The 26,949-nt window shown below is 39.4% G+C and overlaps 1 protein-coding gene across 8 annotated transcripts in view; it reads left to right on the top strand.

Moving 5' to 3' along the window:
• MCTP1 (multiple C2 and transmembrane domain containing 1) overlaps positions 1–26,949 on the top strand; it is a 557,812-nt gene that overhangs the window by 244,146 nt on the left and 286,717 nt on the right. For all 8 annotated transcript variants that reach the window (XM_018050030.1, XM_018050036.1, XM_018050032.1 and 5 more), the window contains exon 2: positions 6,176–6,290. In XM_018050030.1, the coding sequence (XP_017905519.1) occupies positions 6,176–6,290 (115 nt within the window). The remainder of the gene's footprint in view (positions 1–6,175; positions 6,291–26,949) is intronic.

Raw genomic sequence — 26,949 nt, forward strand, 5'->3', positions numbered from 1 at the left:
GATCTGTCAAGTTCTTGACTTTCTTTTTTCCAGGAATGGGGGTATCCTTACAGGTTGAACCAGAGGTGGCCTGGAACCTGCTACTCCTCTCTTTTCTGCTGTCTCTTCCCGACACTACCAGTCTCCCAGCAGCTCACCTCAAACTTCTGTGTGACTCATCTGTCCTTTTCCCGTATCTCCTCCATCTTGTCAGTTGACAATTCAGTTGACTGACCCTCTTCTATATCTCTCAAAGTCATCTTTTATTTCCATTACCACTGACTAGATCAAGCCCTTGTGACTTAAACTGTCGTAAAACCTTTAAAATAATTCTGGTATCCACAGGGTTTCTCTACTCTCATCCAACTTACATAGAGGAAAGGCCGAGTTTTGTTCCTCTCTGAAATCTAGTCACGTTATCCAGAGCAGGAAATGTGAAAGACAAGCAGTAAATGTTTGTTCAATGAGTCCTAGCTGTGTTGTTTCTCTCTTCAAGAGCCCGTGAGAGTTTCCTGTTGCCCATAGTTGGAAACTCCGCTCAGGCTGGCATGACTGAACATCAGTCTTCCTTTCTACCTTATTTCTCACAAATCCATGATGCACCCTCTTGTGACTACTCAAGTGTTGGGCTCGCGTTGATATTCCCATCCTCCCTTCTCCTAGATCTTTCTTTGTCAAGTCTTACTCCTGTTTTCAAACTGCTCTATTGTCATTGCTATGAAGCTGCCTCAGATTCTTTTCCCATGATAATTGGGCTTTCTTGCCTGCTCTCCCAGTGACTTATGACTCCATTATATTATAGTCTGTCTTTAGTCCTACCTCTTGAGTGGACGTGGTTTAAGTGTAATAGTAATCAATTGTTAATTTTGGCTTAGAGCAGTGTATTGAGAAGGAGTCTCTTGACTAAAGGTGCTGAAACAGATTAGATGCCATCCATGGATGCAGGAGAGGAGAGAGGCCAAAGTCCCCGTGGAGCAGCCAGATTTGTCACAGAGCTCCATGTATGTGTCTACTCAGCTGGCTCTCGTGACCTTAAAGACATCTATCCTCATGGTCTCCATCCCACTTTGTGCTCAGATCCTTAAACTTTTAACAACAGAGAACAGAGTGTTTATATGATCATGGATAAGAGATATATAAAGTGTTAATGAAATGATCATTGGAGGGACTGATGTTGAAGCTGAAACTCCAATACTTTGGCCACCTGATGTGGAGAGCTGACTCATTTGAAAAGACCCTGATGCTGGGAAAGATTGAGGGCAGGAGGAGAAGGGGACGACAGAGGATGAGATATTTGGATGGCATCACCGACTCAATGGACATGAGTTTGGGTGGACTCCGGGAGTTGGTGATAGACAGGAGGCCTGGCGTGCTGTGGTTCATGGGGTCACAAAGAGTCAGACATGACTGAGCGACTGAACTGAACTGCATGAATGGTCCTTCAAGACTGGGCAGGAGTACATGGAGAACAAGATGGGGAAGGTGGATACATCTGAAGGAAATGAAATCAATTTCCTTGACAGATATCTGCACTACCACCTTTATTACAGCACTATTCACAGTAGCCAAAATATGAAAATAACCTAAATGTCTGTCATAAGAGAAAGGGATAGAGAAAATATGTGATCTGTAAATAGACACAAACAGAATTGAATATTATTCAGGTTAACAGCAAAACTGGAGAACCTAGTGTAATTAAAATTGCCTTTCAGTTCAGTTCAGTGGCTCAGTCGTGTCCGACTCTTTGCGACCCCATGGACTGCAGCACACCAGGCCTCCCTGTCCATCACCAACACCCAGAGCTTACCCAAACTCATGTCCACTGAGTCGGTGATGCCATCCAACCATTTCATCCTCTGTCATACCCTTCTCCTCTTGCCTTCAATCTTTCCCAATATCAGGGTCTTTTCCAATGAGTCAGTTCTTCACATCAGGTGACCAAAATATTGGAGTTTCAGCTTCAACATCAGTCCTTCCAATGAACATTCAGGACTGATTTCCTTTAGGATGGACTGGTTGGATCTCCTTGCAATCCAAGGGACTCTCAAGAGTCTTCTCCAACACCACAATTCAAAAGCATCAATTCTTCAGTACTCAGGTTTCTTTATAGTCCAACTCTCACATCCATACATGACGACTAGAAAAACCATAGCCTTGACTAGACAAATCTTTGTTGGCAAAGTAATGTCTCTGCTTTTTAATATGCTATCTCACGGTTAGTCAGTCAGTTCAGTCGCTCAGTCATGTCCGACTCTTTGTGACCCCATGAATTGCAGCACGCCAGGCCTCCCTGTCCATCACCATCTCCCAGAGTTCACTCAGACTCACATCCATTGAGTCCGTGATGCCATCCAGCCATCTCATTCTCAGTCGTCCCCTTCTCCTCCTGCCTCCAATCCCTTCCAGCATCAGAGTCTTTTCCAATGAGTCAACTCTTTGCATGAGGTGGCCAAAGTACTGGAGTTTCAGCTTCAGCATCATTCCCTCCAAAGAAATCCCAGGGCTGATCTCCTTCAGAATGGACTGGTTGGATCTCCTTGCAGTCCAAGGGACTCTCAAGAGTCTTCTCCAACACCACAGTTTAAAAGCATCAATTTTTCGGCGCTCAGCCTTCTTCACAGTCCAACTCTCACATCCATACATGACTACTGGAAAAACCAAAACCTTGGCTAGACAGACCTTTGTTGGCAAAGTAATGTCTCTGCTTTTGAATATACTATCTAGGTTGGTCATAACTTTTCTTCCAAGGAGTAAGCGTCTTTAAATTTCATGGCTGCAATCACCACCTGCAGTGATTTTGGAGCCCCCAAAAATAAAGTCTGACACTGTTTCCACTGTTTCCCCGTCTATTTCCCATGAAGTGATGGGACCAGATGCCATGATCTTCATTTTCTGAATGTTGAACTTTAAGCCAACTTTTTCACTCTCCACTTTCACTTTCATCAAGAGGCTTTTCAGTTCCTCTTCGCTTTCTGCCATAAAGGTGGTGTCATCTGCATATCTGAGGTTATAGATATTTCTCCTGGCAACCTTGATTCCAGCTTGTGCTTCTTCCAGTCCAGCGTTTCTCATGATGTACTCTGCATAGAAGTTAAATAAGCAGGGTGACAATATACAGCCTTGACGGACTCCTTTTCCTATTTGGAACCAGTCTGTTGTTCCATGTCCAGTTCTAACTGTTGCTTCCTGACCTGCATATAGGTTTCTCAAGAGGCAGGTCAGGTGGTCTGGTATTCCCATCTCTTTCAGAATTTTCCACGATTTATTGTGATCCACACAGTCAAAGGCTTTGGCATAGTCAATAAAGCAGAAATAGATGTTTTTCTGGAACTCTCTTGCTTTTTCCATGATCCAGCGGATGTTTGCAATTTGATCTCTGGTTCCTCTGTCTTTTCTAAAACCAGCTTGAACATCTGGAAGTTCACGGTTCATGTGTTGCTGAAGCCTGGCTTGGAGAATTTTGAGCATTACTTTACTAGCGTGTGAGATGAGTGCAATTGTGCGGTAGTTTGAGCATTCTTTGGCATTGCCTTTCTTTGCTGCCTAGGTTGGTCATAACTTTTCTTCCAGGAGTAACCGTCTTTTTATTTCATGGCTGCACAAGGTCCTTAATTTTCCCATGTAGTGTAATAAGCATTTTAAGATGTTAAACCAAGCACTCTATAAATTATTCACTCTAAAGTCCAAGAAACACTGAATAGAGCAATGAAATCTACAAAAATACACAGATATCTGAGCATTCAAACTTTTCTGCCTTGAAAGTAAAAACACTAGAAGAGTTTGCAGGGTGGGTAGAAAGTTTCTACTTTCCTATAGATTTTATCCCATTTTTTAGAAAGTAACCACATTTAATATTTGGTAGTGCATTTATTTTGAAACAGTATATATAATAGAGCCTCAAGAAAGACTCAGAACATAATACTTTATATGTTTGCTGGATTTTAATTTAAATCTTGCTTATTAGTTAAACCCATATACAAACTGTTCTTTGAAAAGGCAGTCAGAAGGCATCGGTTGGCTTCCTCTTTCCAAGTGGGCATCTTCTGTGTGGTCCAACAAAGACCTATCACTCTTGCCATTTATGCTAGATTCAAGACACTTTACCATAGTGCTGGAAATGTGTTTTGAAGAAAGATATTTTTACCCACAAAACTGGAAAGTTGGTAACGTTTAGTGCCTACTAGGGTATAGGAAATAGGCACTCGTGCACTTTCGGTAGGAGTATGAACTATTTAAACCTTTTTGGAAAAATGCATCCTATAAGAAAAATAAAAGCACAAGTTCTTGTACTGGCAAATACTGAAGCCAACTCATATTTTCATTAGTAAAATAATTGAAATTATAGCTTTTGTGCACTGTGGAAAAGTAGGTACCTCAAAAAAAAAAAAAAACTAGATAGATCTCAATATACTGATTTAAAAAGTGCCCATGATATTTCTAAGTTCAATAAATTGTGAAATAATGAGCAAAATATAATACTTTGTTCACACAAAAACTGAAATCTAAAAGCGAGAATGGTATATAATATTTTAACTTATCCATGCTTATCATTTGAATGGTTCTGATGTTAAAGAATATTCCTACAGCACAGAAGACCTGGGTTTGATCCCTGGGTTGGGAAGATCCCCTGGAGAAGGGAATGGCAACCCACTCCAGTATTCTCACTTGGAGGATTCCAAGGACAGAGGAGCCTGGTGGTTTATATAGTCCATGGGGTCTCAAAGAGTCGGACACAACTGACTGACTGATACTTTCACTTTCATCATTCCAGAAGTCAAAGTGTTAGTCACTTTCACTTAATTAGTGTATATATATATATACACACACACTTCTGTATACTTATATTTACAGAAGTATATTTATATATATTAAGTTTTTTATTTTGGGTTATAAAAGCAATATTTAGAAGATGAATATACTGTTGAACCTTGAGGAGGACTCCTATTGGGTATAAAAAAATACTTTTAAATATTCTTATATTATGGGACATTTGATTTCCTTAAGTGAGTTAACTTGTTGTTCTCAGTGGAATTGGGAATTACTACTCTAAGACTTAAATTTCTATCCCATTTTTAATTTAAGTTTATTAATATTTTATTTCATTTGTGTGAGCATATTATTTCCTCAGATCAGATCTCAACCCTATCCTAATTTCTTGATAGTTAGAAACCAATAAAGATTTAATCAGAGAAGTCTGTGACTGAGCATGCATGCATGCGTGGGGCAAAGTGTGCATTTGAATCAGGTGGTGGTATTTTAATATTTTAACAACTTTTATAAATGTGACAATAAAATTCAGTTTCAAAAGTTTTTAAAGTATGTTTATTTTTGAATTGGAGAAAAAATAAGAATTTCCAATCATCTCAAACATGTAAAGAAAAGTAAATTTTCCTACTGTACTCAACATGTCAGAAAGTATAAAGTGTGATCTCTAATGTTTTTACTATATGTTTCTCTTATGTTGTTTTAATGTCTTATGTTATTCCTCTTCAAGTGCATTTGTTACTCAATGCCTAGTATATTGTTGCTAAAGAAATTCTATAGCGGTAGCCTTGCAGAGATTTTTTTTGTTCTAAAAATGGCTTGTACACTTTTATTCCATAGAAAGCAGCATTAGGAACTTAGCCCTATTGAGAATTTATTTCTTGCAAGTACTGTCAAAATGCTAGGTGAATTTATTTCTATATAATTATATCATATTTTATGTTGGGGCTAAAATAGACATGTGTAATCCATCAGGGTGAGTTCCTTTGCATGGATAAATGAATCAACAAAGTCACCTGAATAAATCATTTTCATTTTCAGCTCAGTTTTGTGGAAGTCAGCCGCTCTTGCACGCCTTTATTCTCCATTCATCACTGCCTGTATCTTTACTTCAGACACTATTTCTGTGTTAGTCTTCCTTGGTTGAATTATGTGGGGCTTTCCATGGGAAATGTTTTTCACATTGTACTTGTTGTTCTAATCTGAGTCAAAACAAGAATTCCTGTAACTACTGTGTCTCACTTTTGAGTCTAAAGAATTTCATGAATTTCGAAACCTTCAGAGAACTGGGTGATGATACTACTGGGTGAATTCACAAGATGATTTATTATATTGACTGTTTTTTAAAGTTTGCACTTAGCTATACATGGTCCCTCACAGGAGAAAATAGACATAATAAATTTAATTTTTTTATATCTTTCTTGCTTTTCAGAAAATAAATACTGCTGGCACCAGTAATGCAGATGTCCCTTTGGCTGAGCCCGGAATGTACCAATTGGACATCACATTAAGAAGGGGTCAAAGTTTAGCTGCCCGAGATCGAGGAGGTAAGAACAGTGTCACCTGGAAGCTTATCCTCTGTATTTTTGACAAACTTTGTTTTCCTTGTGGTGTCTTAAGTTAAAAAGGATCAACTGTACTATGAATTTTAGAAGTCTGGGTTTAATGATGTGGCTCAAAATGTCTGATGCCTGTGACCGTGGAGGAAGAGGTTATGATACAAGTATGAAAAATCTGGACTCAGACAGTGAGCTCCCTGTCACATTGCTGACAAGTTAGACCCTGAATTATGTATAATTAGTGACAGAATCAGTTGAGTAGATGAGGCACACATTTGAAGCCATATTGGAATTCACCTTTCACACACCAGAAATTTTTTGCTGCATAGATTTGCTCCACTGAATCTCATAAAACTGCACAATCTAGGACTAACATCTCACCAAAACTTTGGAAATTTCCAACATGGGATTTTCTTAAATTTGGCAATAATCCCATGGTAGATTAACAGAATTTTGTAGGCCATGATGAACAGGAAGACAAGGCAAATACTCTTTAGTTCCTGGATTGCATATCCCAAGGCCATCTCCTGATGAACTAGCTTGGGGTACATTAATTATTCCTTGAACCTTGGTTAGGGACAAGATAAAAGGTAGACCCTAAACAGACTTTCTAGCATCTTTTGCATGTTTTAAGCTTCCAGATGTGGAGATCTGAAGGCCCCAAGGGCCTAAAGGAAACTGAGTTTGAATTTAACTCCTCCCACTGAGAAAGAGGAGAGTCCCTTAGCCTCTAACTCCTTGTCAGATAACCCTGAGTGCTCCTGGCATCACAGGATCTTGTTTTTTCTTCTCCTACCCTAATCGACATCCCCACTTAGGAAGTGAAAGGAAGCAAACAAGATGTCAGTCATGTCTGACTCCCTGCAACCCCATGGACTGTAGCCCGCCAGCCTCCTCTGTCCATGGGGATTCTCCAGGCAAGAATACTGGAGTGAGTTGCCATGCCCTTCTCCAGGGGATCTTCCCAACCAAGGGATTGACCCCAGGTCTCCTGCATTTGCAGGCAGGCTCTTTACCATCTGACTCACCAAGGAAGCCCCTCCTATCTCTACAAACATAAAACAGAGAAAATGATTACTGTAGCAGTGGGGTTTTTAAGATCAGAAATGATACAAATAATAGATTTAAGTAAAAACTAGTAAATGTCAGAATATTATTAATGAATGAAGGTATGATTAGAAAAGTTAGAATTTAAACACAGGGGAATTTTCATAACCATCTGGTTGGTGGGCTGTGGTCCTTTAGGTTGCAAAGAGTTGGACATGACTGAGCAACGAACACTTTTAGTGTTTTCTCTTTTAGTAGCTGAAGACAAATATTTATGGAATTGAAATGATGGTCTCAAAAGAAGTTATAGTTAGCTTGGAGGAAAAAAATAATGCTATTAACATAGTATTTCACTATGTATATATAAATCATTTTTTAGTCTTCAGAGCAATTTTAATTACATTACATCATTTGACCTAAAATGAAATTGAACCAGGCATCAGGTGATCAAAATTTTAGACCTTGATATGTCCTCCCAATAATATTAAATACATAAGCACATAATTATTTATTGCAAATTTTTTGGAGTTACAAAATCCCCATGAATAGAAGAGATGGTTAAATAACCCTTAGTACATTTGCAGGATGAAATAATATACAACTATAAAATAAATAAGAAAAATCTCTAGGAACTGATATGGAGTTACTGGATTCATTATTAAGTGAAAAGTCAAAGTGCTAATAGCAACAGTATGAAATTTACGTAAGAATGGAGTATAAGGGATTATGCATTAGCTGTTCATTTCTTCAAAAAGAGATATCAGATGTAAAATCCAGAAATGAATGAGACTGATAACATACACAATATCTGTAAGAATAGGTGTTTGGAATGTAGGATAGGAATGGGGTAAAAAGGGTAAGGAAGAAGTTTACTGACATTTTCTTCAATGAACTTTCTTACATGATTCTAACTCTTCAACGACAGCAATATTACAGAAAGAAATGAATCAGTAGATGGGTGGATGGATGGATGGATTGATGATAGATTCCCACATCCTGGTTGATATTTAACCATAACCACACCTCAGGGGGATGGGAAATAAAACAACTAATCTAAGTGATTAAGTAAAACCATGTTTGGATTATACACTGTAAAACTCAAGACAAAAAGAACTAGATATAACTAATGTACTTCAAAGCATGATTATCAATTCTGAAACTACTTACTGAATATACTAGGAATGAACAACTAAGTAAATATATTGTAGATGAAAGAGCCAGATTTCTTACTGTTGGAGAAAGAAGTTATATACATGGAATGGGAGAAAGCTAGAATGTACCTTGCTGTGTTAGAAAGGTAGCGGTAGGAGCTTATGGCTTCTTATATATACAGATAGGAATTAAGATGGATAGGGGTGTGTACAATCTATCTGCTGAGAAGACCTAGAAGCCATCACAAAGGTGTAATGACAAAGTGGAAATCTGTATACTTTTTGGCCCAGATCTTGGTTTCTAAATACAGTTCCCCCATAAAAGTAAGCAGGGCTCCTGGTGAAATGGTTGATTGCAGATCTAGGGCAGGGAAAGTATGAGACAAGCCTAGGACATTTTGCAGTGCCAAAAAATAAAGTACTCAAAAATGGATGGCAGAAAGTCAAAACGAAATAGGAGCCAACTTAAAGGCGTTCCTGATGATCAAAGCCGGTACATTTCAGCAACAAAATAAATAGTGGTAATAATAAATTATAACACATAGTATAATATATGTGTCTATGAGCTCATAGATAACTGTGTATCATTGATACATAATTAATAAATACATAATTGAATAAATAAATAAGTGTGGGATAAGGTAAAGCTTTTCCTTATGGCGGAATTCTAATGAACAAATGTAGATGTGAAAATAGGAATAGATCACCTTCCGACAAGCATCACTATAATAATTATTATAGGCAATAATCATCCACTGATGCTAAAACTGTTATTTAGACTCTTAGTCATGTCTCTTCATGACCCCGTGGACTGTAGTCTGCCAGGCTCCTCTGTCCATGGGATTTCCCAGGCAAGAATACTGGAGTGGGTTGCCATTTCCTTCTCCAGGGGATCTTTGCGACCCAGGGATTGAACCCATACCTACATTGGCAGGTGGATTCTTTACAGCTGAGCTACCAACTGTATATGCAAGATTATGATGAGAAACTGGCCATTTGCATCATTTCAGAGTATTTCTCCCACAAGATATGTATGAATTACAAAGGGGAAAAGTTACTTAACAGTAGAAAAACTTGGACGACATCCTTTTAACCAAGTGCCAAGTTAACATCAGCAGTAATGAGACCAACAGATATAATGCACCTCCTGATATGATGCGTTGAGAAAGATACATCCTGTCTGTGGCATTCTTGTCAGCAATGCATAAAGTCAGTGTCATCCACAGGAAACATCACGCAAACTCTGGCAACATATGACGCCAATAATCTGAGCTGCTTAGCAGCTGTCCTTTGGGGAGGGCACGCACCATCTTGTCCCACCATTCACGTGTTCACAGCTGTGCGTCTGGATGGCATCATGTGTGTACCACTGTCTTTCTTGTAGTAGCAAATTATTCTCTATAGACATCTCTGTCAAAAATAGGAACTTCTTAAAGATAAAGTGAGATGACTATGTTCCTAAGAAATGAGGGAGAGAAAATACTACTTTAAAGAAATGAAGACTATCCCAAAGTGTTTAAAATGCAAACTCTATCCCAGCTTCACTGTCTTACTCACTTGCCTAACATTTATGAAGTTTTTATTTGGTAGATATGAGAGGAGATATATAAACAGAGGAAACAACCTGAGTTAAGTTTGGGATTGACTAAAACATCATAGATTCACCTGTAAATAATAGATGATGTTAAACATATGATTGGATAGATGGCATAGGGCCATGTATATGTGATAATTAGATGGAGATGGGTAGTTCACAGTGAGAAAACAAGCAGGGAAACACTATGGTCTTGTGGGATTATAGTTTTGGGATTATGAATGTGGAACAGGAGAAGGAAAGGAAAATGGGAGAGCTGCTGGTTCAGTTCAGTTCAGTCGCTCAGTCGTGTCTGACTCTTTGCAACCCCATGAATCGCAGCATGCCAGGCCTCCCTGTCCATCACCAACTCCTGGAGTTCACTCAGACTCACGTCCATCGAGTCGGTGATGCCATCCAGCCATCTCATCCTCTGTCGTCCCCTTCTCCTCCTGCCCCCAATCCCTCCTGCCCCCAATCCCTCCCAGCATCAGGGTCTTTTCCAATGAATCAGCTCTTCGCATGAGGTGGCCAAAGTATTGGAGTTTCACCTGTAGCATCAGTCCTTCCAAAGAACACCCAGGGCTGATCTCCTTTAGAATGGACTGGTTGGATCTCCTTGCAGTCCAAGGGACTCTCAAGAGTCTTCTCCACAGGTATAATTAACCTCCAATTAAAATAAATAAATTTATATTTTAAAAAAATAAAAAAGGAACAACATGAAAGGAAAAAAAGGCTTCTCCAACACCGCAGTTCAAAAGTGCTCAGCTTTCTTCACAGTCCCACTCTCACATCCATACATGACCACTGGAAAAACCATAGCCGTGACTAGATGGACCTTTGTTGACAAAGTAATGTCTCTGCTTTTCAATATGCTATCTAGGTTCGGGGAATGTCAAATAGCATCTGAGATAAATTGGGTGAGGGAGTTCAAAAAATTATTGCAATTTCTCTAATAATGAGTGATGTTGAGCATCTTTTCATGTGTTTGTTAGCCATCTGTATGTCTTCTTTGGAGAAATGTCTATTTAGTTCTTTGGCCCATTTTTTGATTGGGTCATTTATTTTTCTGGAATTGAACTGCAGAAGTTGCTTGTATATTTTTGAGATTAGTTGTTTGTCAGTTGCTTCATTTGCTATTATTTTCTCCCATTCAGAAGGCTGTCTTTTCACCTTGCTTGTATTTTCCTTTGTTGTGCAGAAGCTTTTAATTTTAATTAGATCCCATTTGTTTATTTTTGCTTTTATTTCCAGAATTCTGGGAGGTGGATCATAGAGGATCCTGCTGTGATTTATGTCTGAGAGTGTTTTGCCTATGTTCTCCTCTAGGAGTTTTATAGTTTCTGATCTTACATTTAGATCTTTAATCCATTTTGAGTTTATTTTTGTGTGGGGTGCTAGAAAGTGATCTAGTTTCATTCTTTTACAAGTGGTTGACCAGTTTTCCCAGCACCACTTGTTAAAGAGATTGTCTTTACTCCATTGTATATTCTTGCCTCCTTTGTCAAAGATAAGGTGTCCATTTGCGTGTGGATTTATCTCTGGGCTTTCTATTTTGTTCCATTGATCTATATGTCTGTCTTTGTGCCAGTACCATACTGTCTTGATGACTGTGGCTTTGTAGTAGAGCCTGAAGTCAGACAAGTTGATTCCTCCAGTTCCATTCTTCTTTCTCAAGATTGCTTTGGCTATTCAAGGTTTTTTGTATTTCCATACAAATCTTGAAATTATTTGCTCTAGTTCTGTGAAAAATGTGGCTGGTAGCTTGACAGGGATTGCATTGAATTTGTAAATTGCTTTGGGTAGTATACTCATGTTCACTATATTGATTCTTCCGATCCATGAACATGGTATGTTTCTCCATCTATTAGTGTCCTCTTTGATTTCTTTCATCAATGTTTTATAGTTTTCTATATATAGGTCTTTAGTTTCTTTAGGTAGATATATTCCTAAGTATTTTATTCTTTTCGTTGCAATGGTGAATGGAATTGTTTCCTTAATTTCTTTTTCTACTTTCTCATTATTCATTTATAGGAATGCAAGGGATTTCTGTGTGTTGATTTTATATCCTGCAACTTTACTATATTCATTGATTAGCTCTAGTAATTTTCTGGTGGCGTCTTTAGGGTTTTCCATGTAGAGGATCATGTCATCTGCAAACAGTGAGAGTTTTACTTCTTCTTTTCCCATTTGGATTCCTTTTATTTCTTTTTCTGCTCTGATTGCTGTGGCCAAAACTTCCAGAACTATGTTGAATAGTAGCGGTGAAAGTGGACACCCTTGCCTTGTTCCTGACTTTAGGGGAAATGCTTTCAATTTTTCACCATTGAGGATAATGTTTGCTGTGGGTTTGTCATATATAGCTTTTATTATGTTGAGGTATGTTCCTTCTATTCCTGCTTTCTGGAGAGTTTTTATCATAAATGGATGTTGAATTTTGTCAAAGGCCTTCTCTGCATCTATTGAGATAATCATATGGTTTTTATTTTTCAATTTGTTAATGTGGTGAATTACATTGATTGATTTGCGGATATTGAAGAATCCTTGCATCCCTGGGATAAAGCCCACTTGGTCATGGTGAATGAAAGATCAAAACCACAATGAGGTACCACTTCACACCAGTCAGAATGGCTGCGATCCAAAAATCTGCAAGCAATAAATGCTGGAGAGGGTGTGGAGAAAAGGGAACCCTCCTACACTGTTGGTGGGAATGCAAACTAGTACAGCCACTATGGAGAACAGTGTGGAGATTCCTTAAAAAATTGCAAATAGAACTACCTTATGACCCAGCAATCCCACTGCTGGGCATACACACCGAGGAAACCAGAATTGAAAGAGACACATGTACCCCAATGTTCATCGCAGCACTGTTTATAATAGCCAGGACATGGAAACAACCTAGGTGTCCATCAGCAGATGAATGGATAAGAAAGCTGTGGTACATATACACAATGGAGTATTACTCAGCCATTAAAACGAATTCATTTGAATCAGTTCTGATGAGATGGATGAAACTGGAGCCAATTATACAGAGTGAAGTAAGCCAGAAAGAAAAACACCAATACAGTATACTAACACATATATATGGAATTTAGGAAGATGGTAATGACGACCCTGTATGCAAGTCAGGAAAAAAGACACAGATGTGTATAACGGACTTTTGGACTCAGAGGGAGAGGGAGAGGGTGGGATGATTTGGGAGAATGGGAATTCTAACATGTATACTGTCATGTAAGAATTGAATCGCCAGTCCATGTCTGACGTAGGGTGCAGCATGCTTGGGGCTGGTGCATGGGGATGACCCAGAGAGATGTTGTGGGGAGGGAGGTGGGAGGGGGGTTCATGTTTGGGAATGCATGTAAGAATTAAAGATTTTAAAATTTAAAAAAAAAATTATTGCAATTTGAAGACTAAATGATGTCTGGGCACCTTGTGGATTTGGGGGAAATGTGACTATAGGCAAAAATATTTGTGTAACTGTTAAAATCAGCAGAAATTGCACTCTCTTGTTATTTGTTACATTGATGCCTTCACCTACTGCCCAGCAAAACCCAAATGCCTGTGTCTTCCATGTCCCCTGTCAGCCTTGCACTAAATAATGGAAGGGAAAACTCATTTCAACCATCCCCTTGGGGACTAGAAGATTGTTTGAACTTTATACAGAATTTTTATACATAGTGGGCACTGGGCAGTCGTAACTGGCCATCCTTCTTCCATTTTTATAACCTGTTTTACAGAACAACCAGATAGCTCTAGGGAGTGCTACTACTTTTTCCTACATTTTATTATACCGGCTTTAACAGCCTCATGGACTAGAAAGCACATGACCTTGGAGACTCTGTCATACATAATTTCAAAGCCAGTCTCCACATTTTATTAGCTTTGTGACTGAGTGAAATGTGCAGTCTCTCTTTGCAACTACAGGGTTCTAGATTTCACAAACAAAAATACACGATGCCTTGTTTGTTGTTGTTTTTTTTTTTTTTTTTCTGGTTGGCTGTACAGTATGGTATGTGAGACCTTAGTTCCCAGAACGTGAACGTGAAAGTCGCTCAGTTGTGTCCGACTCTTTGTGACCCCATGGACTGTTTAGTCCATGGAATTCTCCAGGCCAGAATACGGAGTGGGTAACCTTTCCCTTCTCCAGGGGATCTTCCCAACCCAGGAATCGAACCCAGGTCTCCTGTATTGCAGGTGGATTCTTTACCAGCTAAGCCACAAGGATAGTCCCCAGACCAGGGATCAAACCCATGCCTCCTGCATTGAGAGCATGGAGTCTTAGCCACTGGACCACAAGGAAGTCCCAACATGATGCTTAAATTTGAATTTCAAATAATCCATTATCTTTTAATGTAAATAAATCTCATGAATCTAATCCACAGTATAATAAATACAGACAATAACACTGTACTATAATTATGTGATAAATATCATCATAATGATAAACATATTATTATACAATATGTAAATATATCAGTGGAGAAGGAAATGGCAACCCACTCCAGTATTCTTGCCTGGGGAATCCCATGGATGGAGGAGCTTGGTAGGTTACAGTCTACGGGGTCGCAAAGAGTTGGACACAACTGAGTGACTTCACAAAGTAACATGCTGTACATCTTAAGCTTATACAATTTTGCATGTCAAATTTATTCAATGAAAAAGAAATAATACACTACTTGGAGTATTCTTATATAAAAAATTATTTATTCTTTATTTGAAGTTCCAATTTAACTAAGTTCCTTGTTTTCTCTAGCAGCCCTTTGGCAATTGTCATGCCTAGTTATTTTTCAAAATGCCATTTATATTTTAATTAGGTTTGGCTTTTCAGGACTGTATTATCATCTATCACATTTTGAAAGTCTTGTCTTGACAAGATTGTTTATGTTGTTAGAAAAGTAAGAGCAATCTGTGTAGACATGCCTGGTGAGAGCACATTCTCTATAATTTAATTCCTTGAAATATGTACTGTGGAGGCTGCATTCATGTCCCAGGGCTGCCTTAACATGTTACCCAAAACTTGGTGGCTTAAAACTACAGAAGTTTCTTCTCTCAGTTTTGGAGTCTGAGAATCAAAGAAATCAAAGTTGTGGTAGGAAATAGTCCTTCCAAAGACTCTTGCAAAGAATTCTTCCTCGCCTCTTACAGCTTCTGGTGGCCCCAGGCATTCCTTGACTTAGGGCAGCGTCACTCCAATCTTTGCTGCCATCTCTACATGGCATCCTCTTCTGTTTTCCTGCCTCAAACTTCCCTCCTCTTTATTTCATAAGGATAGCAGTCATTGGGTTTTAGGGCACACCGTAAATCCAGGATGATCTCATCTCAAATTCCTTAAGTTAATTTTATCTGCAGAAAGCTCATTTCTTGTTTTGGAAATAAATTATTTGGGGGTCAAAATCAGTATGGTAATACAAGAAAATGTAGACAGTTTTCGCAAGAACAACTGTGAAAAGTTTAGCACCTTTGAACGTTCATAAATCATTTCAGTTCCCTGAGGCTTTGAGAAGTTTTGATTGTTCAAAGGTTAGAAAGATCTGGCTGAACTCTAGAGACATTTGATGAAAAAGCCCATTTCTGAATAAGGTTCATAGGTACAGGGAGTTAGGACTTGGACACATTCTTTGGGAGGACCCAGGCCAATTCCCTGGAAGAGGGCATGGCAACCCAGTCCAGTATTCTTGCCTGGAGAATCCCACAGACAGAGAAGCCTGGTGGGCTACAGTCCTTGGGATCACAAAGCGTCAGATACAGCTGAAGTGACTGAGCGTGCACACATACACACAGGTCAGCTCACTACACAGGACAATTCTTCTCTTCAAATACCAGGAACACATTTAAAAAATAAAAAAGCGATCCACATGACCTTGTTTATTGTGATTCTATTTATAACAGTGTTCAAAATCCTTGCGTTGAGTTAGAGAATTTCATTCATTCCACACTGAAACCCCTACAGTCTGCACTGTGACTCTGATGTGTCAGTGTGAAAGGAAAGTTTCCATGTGTTCTGAGAACAGTTTTAAGATTGGAGTAAGAACTTTAGAAACCTGATAGATGGGAAAGGATTGAAAGCTCGTCCCCTGATAAGCTTCAGTTTTCTCACTATTTGGGAAAGCCTCACTAATTGAGAACTTAATATCGGTTTTAAGAAAGCCAGATCTGAGACAGTAAATTAGAAAGCTTTTTTTTTTTCTGTTTCAAAAATTGTCTTGATAAAAATGAAGCATATTCTAAGTGTCAAAATAGCCCTTTTCAGGTTGGAGAATCTGCTAGCAATTTTATTATTAGAGTGTGACTTATGAAAACTTTTAGAGATTTATTCACTGAGTGGATAGGCATAGTAATGTTTCTAATATGTATTGTATATCAGGAGTAATGTTTAATGTGTACATATATGTATAATCTGAATAAGACTGGCCATTAGAGCGGCTTCCACCCCACACATTTGTTCACGGCTTGGTGTTTAGGGTCCTCTTTGGTTTGGACCCTTGCGAATTTCTTTTACGGTCAGATTGCCATATATCTGGGCTTGCATGGGGGCAGTTCTGTTTTTTCCCCCTTGGACTTCCATAATTGCTAATATTATCTCATTTAACTGTCACAAGGGTCCTGATTTTAGAGACATAATGTGTACTCATGTGTCTTAGAAAAAAATCTTAATCCCGTTAAAGTTGATCATAAATTTAAGCATCATGAGTGTTCCTGTTTTTTCCCAGAAGGAAATTGCAGTTTATATCATCAGAGAAAGGTGTGTATCTGAGCGACTCTGAGATAATTTTCTTGGCAGCCCCTTCTTTAGGTTTATTTAGTCTTTAAACAAGCTATTTTGATCAAGAAAATGTCTGTCATGTTGCATTTCTCTGCTGAAGTTATGAATTATATGTGTTGCAAGTCAATCGATTTTTGCATTTCTTACAAATGGTGGAATCAACTATAGGCTTGTTTTACTCAATATAGGCACAAGCATAAGCAAAGATGTTAATGTTATAGCTTCCACCAGTTTCCTACCATTGGGAATTATTTTTAATGATCGTGACTCAGTTTTATTGATAGCTTTTTCACTATGATCTTAAGCCTCTAGTTTATATATATATACATATTATAATATATATCCAGTGTGCATATATACATTTATAGCATATGCTTCTGCAGAACACATATGTTCTATTGTGTTTGTCTTGTTTTCATAGGTGCAAAAAAACCACTCACTGACACACAAAGATTCCCTTGTTTCATGTTAATATAACTAGAGCTATATAATTACTAAAACTTCAGAATGAACTTCTACCTTGAGATTTTGTAAATGACTCCTAGACTCTATCTTTTTGCTGGAAAGCTCTTTATACTGGTCTTTTTTAAATAAATGTCTTATTTGGGGCTGTTCTGGGTCTTCGTTGCTGCTCGTGGGCTTTCTCTGATTGTGCAGACTTCTCTTTTTGCAGAACAAAGGCTCTAGGGCCTGTGCTCAGTAGTTGTAGAGCATAAGCTTAGTTGCCCTGAGGCACATGGAATCTTCCTGGACTAGGGACCGCAGCCATGTCCCCTATCTTGGCAGATGGATTCTTAACTACTGGATCAGCAGGGCAGTCCTATGTTAGTCTTAGCACTTCCTTTATTCTGAGCCAGAGGCAAAGAACCTGGTGGCTGTTCCCTAGGCTCTCTGCAGCACTGCATACATGGAGGTATTCCTTTCTTCAAAATTCCCACGGTTTGCCAAAAGATGCCATCTTTTAGTGAATGTAAATCCAGAACTCCTTAAGCCATAGAGTAAACCCTATACCAATTTTCTGAAGAAATTCCAAAGATGTTTCCACATATGAAATGCTGTCATATCACACCTGGCAACGTTAGGTTCACTTTTAAAGGTGCAATCTCTCCTGCTATTATGATTAAAAATTTGCTTTGCCTAATTATTTCTAGATTGGAAGAAGAACCCATTTTTATTTAACCTTTACAAAAAACCACATTGCCGTGAAAACTAAAAAGCCTCACGAACAGAATTGTGTACAATGCCTGACACTGTTCTCAGGAGTTGATAGACAAGGCCAATCGATACATATCATATTTTCTTCAGAATCTGCATAGACTTTGCCACTGGTGGGTTTTTATTTGAAATATGATTTTATTATTTATAGATGAATTCAATTTATAATAAGTATAATTTAATTCAGCATCTGTAACAAAGGATGATTTTAAGCTTAACTCATTTTAAAAGTATATCTCTGAGTTCCAATATTAGAAACAGTGTCCTTAATTCACTTGAGGTTAATTAACTTGTATACATAGTGTTCCATATTTAGATTTCTTAAAGGATATTCTCCTTGATGTAAGGATAAAGGAGAATTTATGGGTTCGTAGTTTTCAGTGTATTGTGCTTATAGACAGAATATAAGTTCAGGAACTTAATTATGTGTTCTCTGAAATTAGATCATATGAAGCATGCAAAATTACCTTTTTCATAAATTTTGGAAGGTTGTTGGCACCATTTAGCAAATAAGAATGGGTATACATTTTTGGTACAACTATTTGATATAGTCAAACCTATATAAGGTTATAGGTTCATTAATTATTTTAACAGCCAGCATTCATTCTAGTTAGCACTAAATTAGTCTTCTAAATTTGGAATTAGAGATACAGTGAAAAGTTCTACTGGGCTTTATTAGTGTATCATTAAAAATAATGGCAACAATATTCTAAAGCAAATAACTACAGTTGGATGTTTCTTTTTGCTTTTACAAGGTACTATTTCTTTTTCTGTTGATCTTGGGTTAGCAGTCTACTTTCACGAAGTTATCTGGTTTTGGACCAAAATAGTCTTGGAAATTTTAACTTTCAAAGTGCCCTGAATCAGTTAGTCAAGTATTTCTTTGTAGTCCAACTCTCACATCCATACATGACTACAGGAAAAGCCATAGCTTTGACTAGACGGACCTTGTTGGCAAAGTAATGTCTCTGCTTTTTAATATGCTGCCTAGGTTGGTCATAGCTTTTCTTCCAAGGAGAAAGTGTCTTTTAATGTCATGAAAAGAATGAAATTTAATTTAATTTCACAGACACTGCAGCCACTATCTGCAGTGATTTTGGAGTCCAAAAATAAAGTCTGTCACTGTTTCCATTGTTTTCCCATCTATTTGCCATGAAGTGATGGGATCGGATGCCATAATCTTAGTTCTCTGAATCTTGACCTTTAAGCCAGCTTTTTCACTCTCCTCTTTCACTTTCAACAAGAGGCTCTTTAGTTCTTCTTCGCTTTCTACCATAAGAGTGATGTCATCTGTGTATCTGAGGTGATTGATATTTCTCCTGGCAATCTTGATTCCAGCTTGTGCTTCATCCAGCGCAGCATTTCTCATGATGTACTCTGCATGTAAGTTAAATAAGCAGGGTGACAATATACAGCCTTGACGTACTCCTTTCCCAGTTTGGAACCAGTCTGTTCTAAATTGTCCAGTTCTAACTGTTGCTTCTTGACCTGTGTACAGATTTCTCAGGAGGCAGGTAAGTTGGTCTGGTATTCCCATCTCTTTAAGAACTTTCTAGTTTGTGGTGATCTACATCGTCAAAGACTTTGGCATAATGAACAAATCAGAAGCAGATGTTTTACTGATATTCTCTTGCTTTTTTGATGATCCATCAGATATTGGCAATTTGATCTCTGGTTCCTCTGCCTTTTCCTTTTCTTCTAATTTTTCCAAAACACATGTCTAATCTTTAGCTTAAGCAGAAATCTGTAGGCAAGCAAGAGGGGAAAACAGAGGCCATGTGTTGATGGTAGACAGAATGCTTCTAGTTAATTTATTATAGAAACCAATCATACCAGAATGAAAGAGAGTAAAATCTCCTATTGGAAATGATCACATAAGCTTTGGGCAACAGGTAATCAGGTGATGATTACCCAAAGGGAAAATATATTATGGACAGTGAAGGCTTTGGTAAATATCCAGTGCTGTGCAGTCAGTACTATAGAGTGTACACCAAAATCATGTCCAATTGATAAAAGCAGTTTAAAACTGCAAATAAAATTCTTCCTCAAAGTCAATTTATTGACAGCCATTGTGTCATCCCGCGTGAATGAGTGTGAACTTGCTTCCCCTCACCCCAACAGGGTCTATAATATCATGTCAAAACTAATACTTTATGGGTGCAAAACTGACCATGGGTAGGCCAAGCTTTTCTTTTTTTGTTTTGAAGAATTTTTCCTATTCCCCAAAAGAATTATGTTGTGAGTAGTTTCTAAGTCGTGTCCATCTCTTTGCAAACCAATGGACCGTCACCCACCAGGTTCCTCTGTCCAAAAAGAATATTCTATGCCTATTTTGGGAGAAGGCAGTAGCAACCCACTTCAGTAACTCTTGCCTGGAAAACCCCATGGACAGAGGAGCCTGGTAGGCTGCAGTCCATGGGGTCGCAAAGAGTCGTATACGACTGAGCGACTTCACTTTCCCTTTTCACTTTCATGCATTGGAGAAGGAAACGGCAACCCACTCGTGTTCTTGCCTGGAGAATCCCAGGGATGGCAGAGCCTGGTGGGCTGCCATCTACGGGGTCACACAGAGTCAGACACGACTGAAGTAACTTAGTAGCAGCAGCAGCAGCATGCCCATTTTGAACCCCTACATTCAGCTGAACGTCAGGCCGACAAGACAATCCAGGCCACACTTGACAGCTCTTCAGGAGTATACAGGGCAGGAACCACGGCTCAGCAGCAGGACAGTCTCAACTGTCCCTTCCTGCTGTACCTGCAGCAGCCCCTGCAGTCACCCAGGAGTTCTTTACCTTAGCTACTAGGTAACACTATGCAGATGGAAAAAGATAAGATGACATTGAACAAATGTGGGAGCCTCTATGATATCAAAGCCTCTTTCTCATAGGAGCTAGAATCCCTTATAACTGCTTCATAAGCATAGTTTCCAGGGACCTGCTCAGTTACAAGAATTATTACATTTGGAAATCCCAAAGATATGGCTTCCTAACAGATGTTTCTACTTCTCCCAGGCCAGATGAAATTTACCAACCAGGGCATCCTTTTCACCTTGTGTTGCTTAGCAACATAGTTGACATACTATCTACTGAGGGTTATAAGGACATAAAGAGTTAACCAAAGGTCATATTCTCAGGAAGAAGGGGAGAAAGCTTTCCCCACCCTGGGGCCAGCATTGAGAACATTAATAAAATACAGGGCATTCATGTTGTATCTAATTGTGTCGGTTGGCCCCTCCTTACTTTAGTGCCACAAGAAGGGTTTCAAGGTAAGATGATTTTAAGCCTTTGGTGTTAATGGCACCCCACTCCAGTACTCTTGCCTGGAAAATCCTATGGATGGAGGAGCCTGGAAGGCTGCAGTCCATGGGGTTGCTAAGAGTCAGACACGACTGAGCGACTTCACTTTCACTTTGCACTTTCATGTATTGGAGAAAGCAATGGCAACCCACTCCAGTGTTCTTGCCTGGAGAATCCCAGGGACGGAGCCTGGTGGGCTGCCGTCTATGGGGTCGCACAGAGTCGAACACAACTGAAGTGACTTAGCAGCAGCAGCAGCAGTTAAAGGAGAAGACAATGGCACCCCACTCCAGTACTCTTGCCTGGAAAACCCCGTGGACAGAGGAGCCTGGTAGGCTGCAGTCCATGGGGTCGCGAAGAGTCAGACATGACTGAGCGACTTCACTTTCACTTTTCACTGTCTTGCATTGGAGAAGGAAATGGCAACCCACTCCAGTGTTCTTGCCTGGAGAATCCCAGGGATGGGGGAGCCTGGTGGGCTGCCATCTATGGTGTTGCACAGAATCGGACACGACTGAAGCAACTTAGCAGCAGCAGCAGCAGCTGTTAAAGCAGCATAAACATTGCTTTGGATATAAAATACCCTGTCAGATTTGTTAGTCCAAATTTAGGGCCTGACCTTGGAAGAAATGAAAAACCAGAGCACACAAGTGCTCATGGATGAGAAGTAGCTACAACCTTTTCTGTTTCCAGTCAAAGTGACAACACTTTATAGCAGCCATAACAGAGAAAAAACAATAAATAGTTTAGTGATTTTAGATTGTCTAGACATGACAGTATTCTTGCCTTGGAAATCCCATAGACAGAGGAGCCTGGCGGGAGTCTGTGGGGTCAAAAAGAATTGGACACGACTGAGCGACTAAACAACAGCAACACGATGGACATGACAGACCCTTACCATTCTTTCTGTTTGCTTATTTTTTTAAATAAATGACCGTGGTCATAAAATACACAACATCACAGTAAAAGCAGACTCTTTTGAAAGTATGCATTCAGTTTGGACGAATGCACAAAGCATTCCTTCTATGCACAAAGCATTAAATTTTTATTACCTTGTATGAGAACAGTCCTGGTACCTAATGACCATTTTTCTTTCTAAGCTACAAGTTCTCTATTATACCTAAACCTCTTAAAAAATGATTTTATGTAATTTTTTCACTCTAATTTTATTGAGGTATAATTAGAGTAAATTTCAGTTCAGTTCAGTCACTCATTTATGTCCGACTCTTCATGAGCCCATGGACCGCAGCACGCCAAGCCTCCCTGTCCATCAATTCCCAGAGTTTACTCAAACTCATGCCCACTGAGTCAGTGATGCCATCCAACCATCTCATTCTCTGTTGTCGCCTTCTCCTCCTGCCTTCAATCTTTCCCAGCATCAGGGTTTTTTCAAATGAATCAGCTCTTTGCATCATGTGGCCAAAGGATTGGAGTTTCAGCTTCAACGTCAGTCCTTCCAATGAATATTCAGGACTTATTTCCTTTAGGATGGACTGGTTGGATCTCCTTGCAGTCCAAGGGACTCTCAAGAGTCTTCTCCAACACCATAGTTCAAAAGCATCAATTCTTTGGCACTCAGCTTTCTTTATAGTCCAACTCTCACATCCATACATGACTACTGGAAAAAACCATAGCCTTGACTAGACGGACATTTGTTGGCAAAGTAATGTCTCTGCTTTTTAATATGCTGTCTAGGTTGGTCATAACTTTCCTTCCAAGGAGTAAGCGTTTTTTAATTTCATGGCTGCAGTCTCCATCTGCAGTGAGTTGAGCCCAGAAAAATAAAGTCAGCCACTGTTTCCACTGTTTCCCCATCTATTTGCCATGAAGTGATGGGACCGGTTGCCATGATTTTAGTTTTCTGAATGTTGAGCTTTAAGCCAACTTTTTCACTCTCCTTTTTTACCTTTATCAAGAGGCTCTTTAGTTCCTCTTCACTTTCTTCCGTGAGGGTGGTGTCATCTGCATATCTGAGGATATTGATATTTCTCATGGCAATCTTGATTCCAGCTTGTGCTTCATCCAGCCCAGTGGTTCTCGTGATGTACTCTGCACATAAGTTAAATAAGCAGGGTAGAAATATACAGCCTTGACACGATCCTTTTCCTATTTGGAACCAGTCTTTTGTTCCATGTCCAGTGCTAACTGTTGCTTCCTGACAGATTTCTCAAGAGGCAGGACAGTTGGTCTGGTATTCCCATCTCTTGCAGAATTTTCTTCAGTTTGTTGTGATCCACACAGTCAAAGCCTTTGACTGTCCTTCCCTTAATCATAGAGCTCAGTTATAACTGCCTACCTGCTTGCCCACAACATCCTCGCCCTCCCCCAGGCCCAGCTAGTGATTGTGCTAATCTTCAGATCTGAAGGGCTCCACTATGATAGTTTATCAAAGGGTCACTGAGGGGTGTGCACCTCTGCTGGTTTCCCTGGTGACTGATGAATTGATGAGCTGATGTAACATCAAATCCCCCTTTAACTGGTAACCTCCCTCTCCCTCCCATCTCACTGTAAAAACTGTACGTGCTGGTGTGTTGCTCCAGGATCTTGCTTTCAGGCTTGCAACATGCCCTATCCATTAAACCACTAATGTGTCTTTTAAACAAAATGTTTGAGGATAATTGCTTTATAATGTTGTATTAATTTCTGTCATATGTCAACATGAATCAGCCATAGGCATACATATGTCCCCTCCTTCTTGAATTTCCTTCCTACCCCATCCCAACCCTGTAGGTTATCACAGAACATCACACAGCAAACTCCCACTGTCTTATCTGTTTTACACGTGGTAATGTCTATGTTTCAGTGCTACTCTCTCAATTCAACCCACTCTCTCCTTCCCTGTAATGTCTCTTTCATGGACTCCTGGCTCCTTTTCAGTCTCAAGGCTAGGCGGATGTAAGGCACCTTTGGGGTGCAGCCTGACACCTGTCAACCCTTGAATGAAAAGAGAGGTGCTTGACAGTCCAATGGCTAAGGCTTGACAATTCCAATGCTAGGGCATAGGTTCAATCACTGGTCAGGGAAGTAAGATCCCGCAAGCCATGTGGCACAACCAGAAAAGAAAAGAAAGAGAATGGTTCTGGGAAAAAGGAGGCACTCATCTGTATAGCCTATAGTTTATCATTTATTATGCCCTAGTTATTTGTTTTACCTTTCTGTTAAGCATGGATGGATGCTGTCCACTGTGAATGTGTCAAGATTTTTACAATTAGAGTTGAAAGTGAATTTTTGTCATTCACAAACATCTTTCAGATGTGGGAAAATGGGTTGTTTCAAATTTTGAAAGTGTACAGTTTTGCAACAAAAGGCACTGAGAGCCAATGACTGCAAAGTTGTATAACTGTGCTCTTCTCAATTTTCTTGAGTTTTGAGAATATATTATCTCTTGACAAAATTATCGAGGAACAGTTCCTCATTAAATTTAGAAAAGAATGAACAAAGCTTGGTTTTGTACTAAAGAAGTCTCTGAGTATAAATTATAAGTATAACTGAAAGAAATTGTTTTTCCAAAAAAAGTACATTCAAATTTAAAAATTCTCAGACTTTAGTCAATTTACTTGCACATCTTAATAGCAGGCTGTAATAGAAGAAAGACCTTGTTCTTTAGGTTGGGGTCTCCGGAAGCATAGCCTGAGACAGGGATTTGTGCTTCTCTGTGAAATAATCTGAGAACACAGCAGGAAGGGTGAAGATGAAACAGGGAAGGAAGGAGGCCAGTAGAAGCTGGACGAAGCAGCAGGTTACCTTTAGGGGCCTCTGGAATGTAGTATGGATACCCCCGACAAGTTTCAGTGAGAAGCCGAGAAAACATGCTATTTATTTGACAATCCTACCTTGCCATTTGCTAAGGCCCGCTCCCAAGTTCCGGCATCTGTGGCCTGGCACATACACAGGCCAAACATGCTCCTAAAACCATAAATGCTTGAGGAAGAGATGGAGGTCGAATGTCTTTGGTGTTTAGGAAAACTGACTGCAGGCAGGAGATGACTGGGCACCAACAGCATCTGCTCCAACGCAGGTTTGGTGTTATGTTGAGTTACGTAAGTCAGATGCAGCATGGAAGCATAAAATGATTTCACTTATCTGTGAAATCTAAAAAAGAAAAATAAGCAAAAGATACAGAGAAAGGATTACTGATTATCAGAGGGGAAGCAGGTAACAAGAGGCATGGGAGATGGAAGAAGGGGGTCAACTGTATGGTGATGGACGTGATGGATGTTAGTTAGACTGCGGTGATCACTTTGTAGTGTCTACAGATGTCAGATAATCCTGAGCCTTGTTACACTGTATGGAATTACTGTGTCAGACCGGAGCAAAGAGGAAGTGAGTTGTTCGGACTTTATGATTTCTGCATACTTCCATAATGAGAATATACTTAAAGATGAGAGTCTAAAGCAAACAGAGTCAGCCCATAAAATTTGGAAACTCTCTTAAGTGATCTTCTGTGTAACACTGAAAGCTTTGGGCTTTTCTTGGAATCATGCATTTGACTTATCAAAAAATACTGCACTACATCCTAAACACAAGTGACCGAGGGTACTGCTGCTTTCTATTTATACTTGTCATGTGTTCAGGTTATGCAGGTGCTGCTGGTGGTTATCTGGAGGAGTCCCAAGGTATAGCCCGCATTATGCCATCATTAAAAGACCTCTACTGTGTTGTTTTGCCCCTGAAATATGATTCCCTGTGCCAACCTAAGACAGACTCTACTTTCAATTTGTATTCTCTTAAAAAAAAAAAATAGACTGTAAATATTGCCTTTTCCAGAGTTGGACTTTAACACAGGTCAGAGGAACTGCCTAGAAAACCAGGGATATGAAAAAGAATGCATAAAAGCATGAAGCATACAAATGTTAGAAAATCAAATCCCACAGTGCTAGGCTGAGCACCTGGTCTGTACAATACCTGGCAGGTTGCCAGTTCAAGGAAGCACCCTTCACACCTGGAGTTCTGCAACACAGCAGCCCTGCAAATTCCTGAGTTGGGAGTAACACAAATGACAGTGGTGTCAATAATAATCATAACTATCAATTAGAGAATGCGTGTATGTGTTAGTCACTCAGTCGTGTCCAACTCTTTGCAACCCCACGAATTGCAGCCAGCCAGGTTTCTCTGTCCATGGAATTCTCCAGGCAAAAATACTGGAGTGAATTGTCATTCCCTTCTCCAGAGGATCTTCCTGACCCAGGGATCAAACCCTGGTCTCCTGCATTGCAGGCAGATTCTTTTCCATTTGAGCTAGTAGTATAAAATAATGACACACTATAGTGAGAAATCATTTTGAAGTGTTGGTGGGTTTAAACATGTAAAGGGACCAAAATCATTCCTGGTGCATAGTAAGCAGGTAATAGATTAACTGTATTAATATTCTATTAATATTAACTATATTAATAAAAGTAACAACCACAAATGAATCTAAGCACTGTGCTAAGGTGTTTTGAACTTTTTTAATATAATTTTATTTATTTTAATTGGAGGCTAATTATTTTACAATATTCTATTGGTTTTGCCACACATCAATATGAATCCACCATGGGTGTACACGTGTTCCCAATCCTGAACCCCCCTCCCACCTCCAGCCTCATCCCATCCCTCTGGGTCA

Source organism: Capra hircus, chromosome 7 (assembly GCF_001704415.2).
Source record: "Capra hircus breed San Clemente chromosome 7, ASM170441v1, whole genome shotgun sequence".
In the NCBI taxonomy this organism is placed as follows: Eukaryota; Metazoa; Chordata; class Mammalia; order Artiodactyla; family Bovidae; genus Capra; species Capra hircus.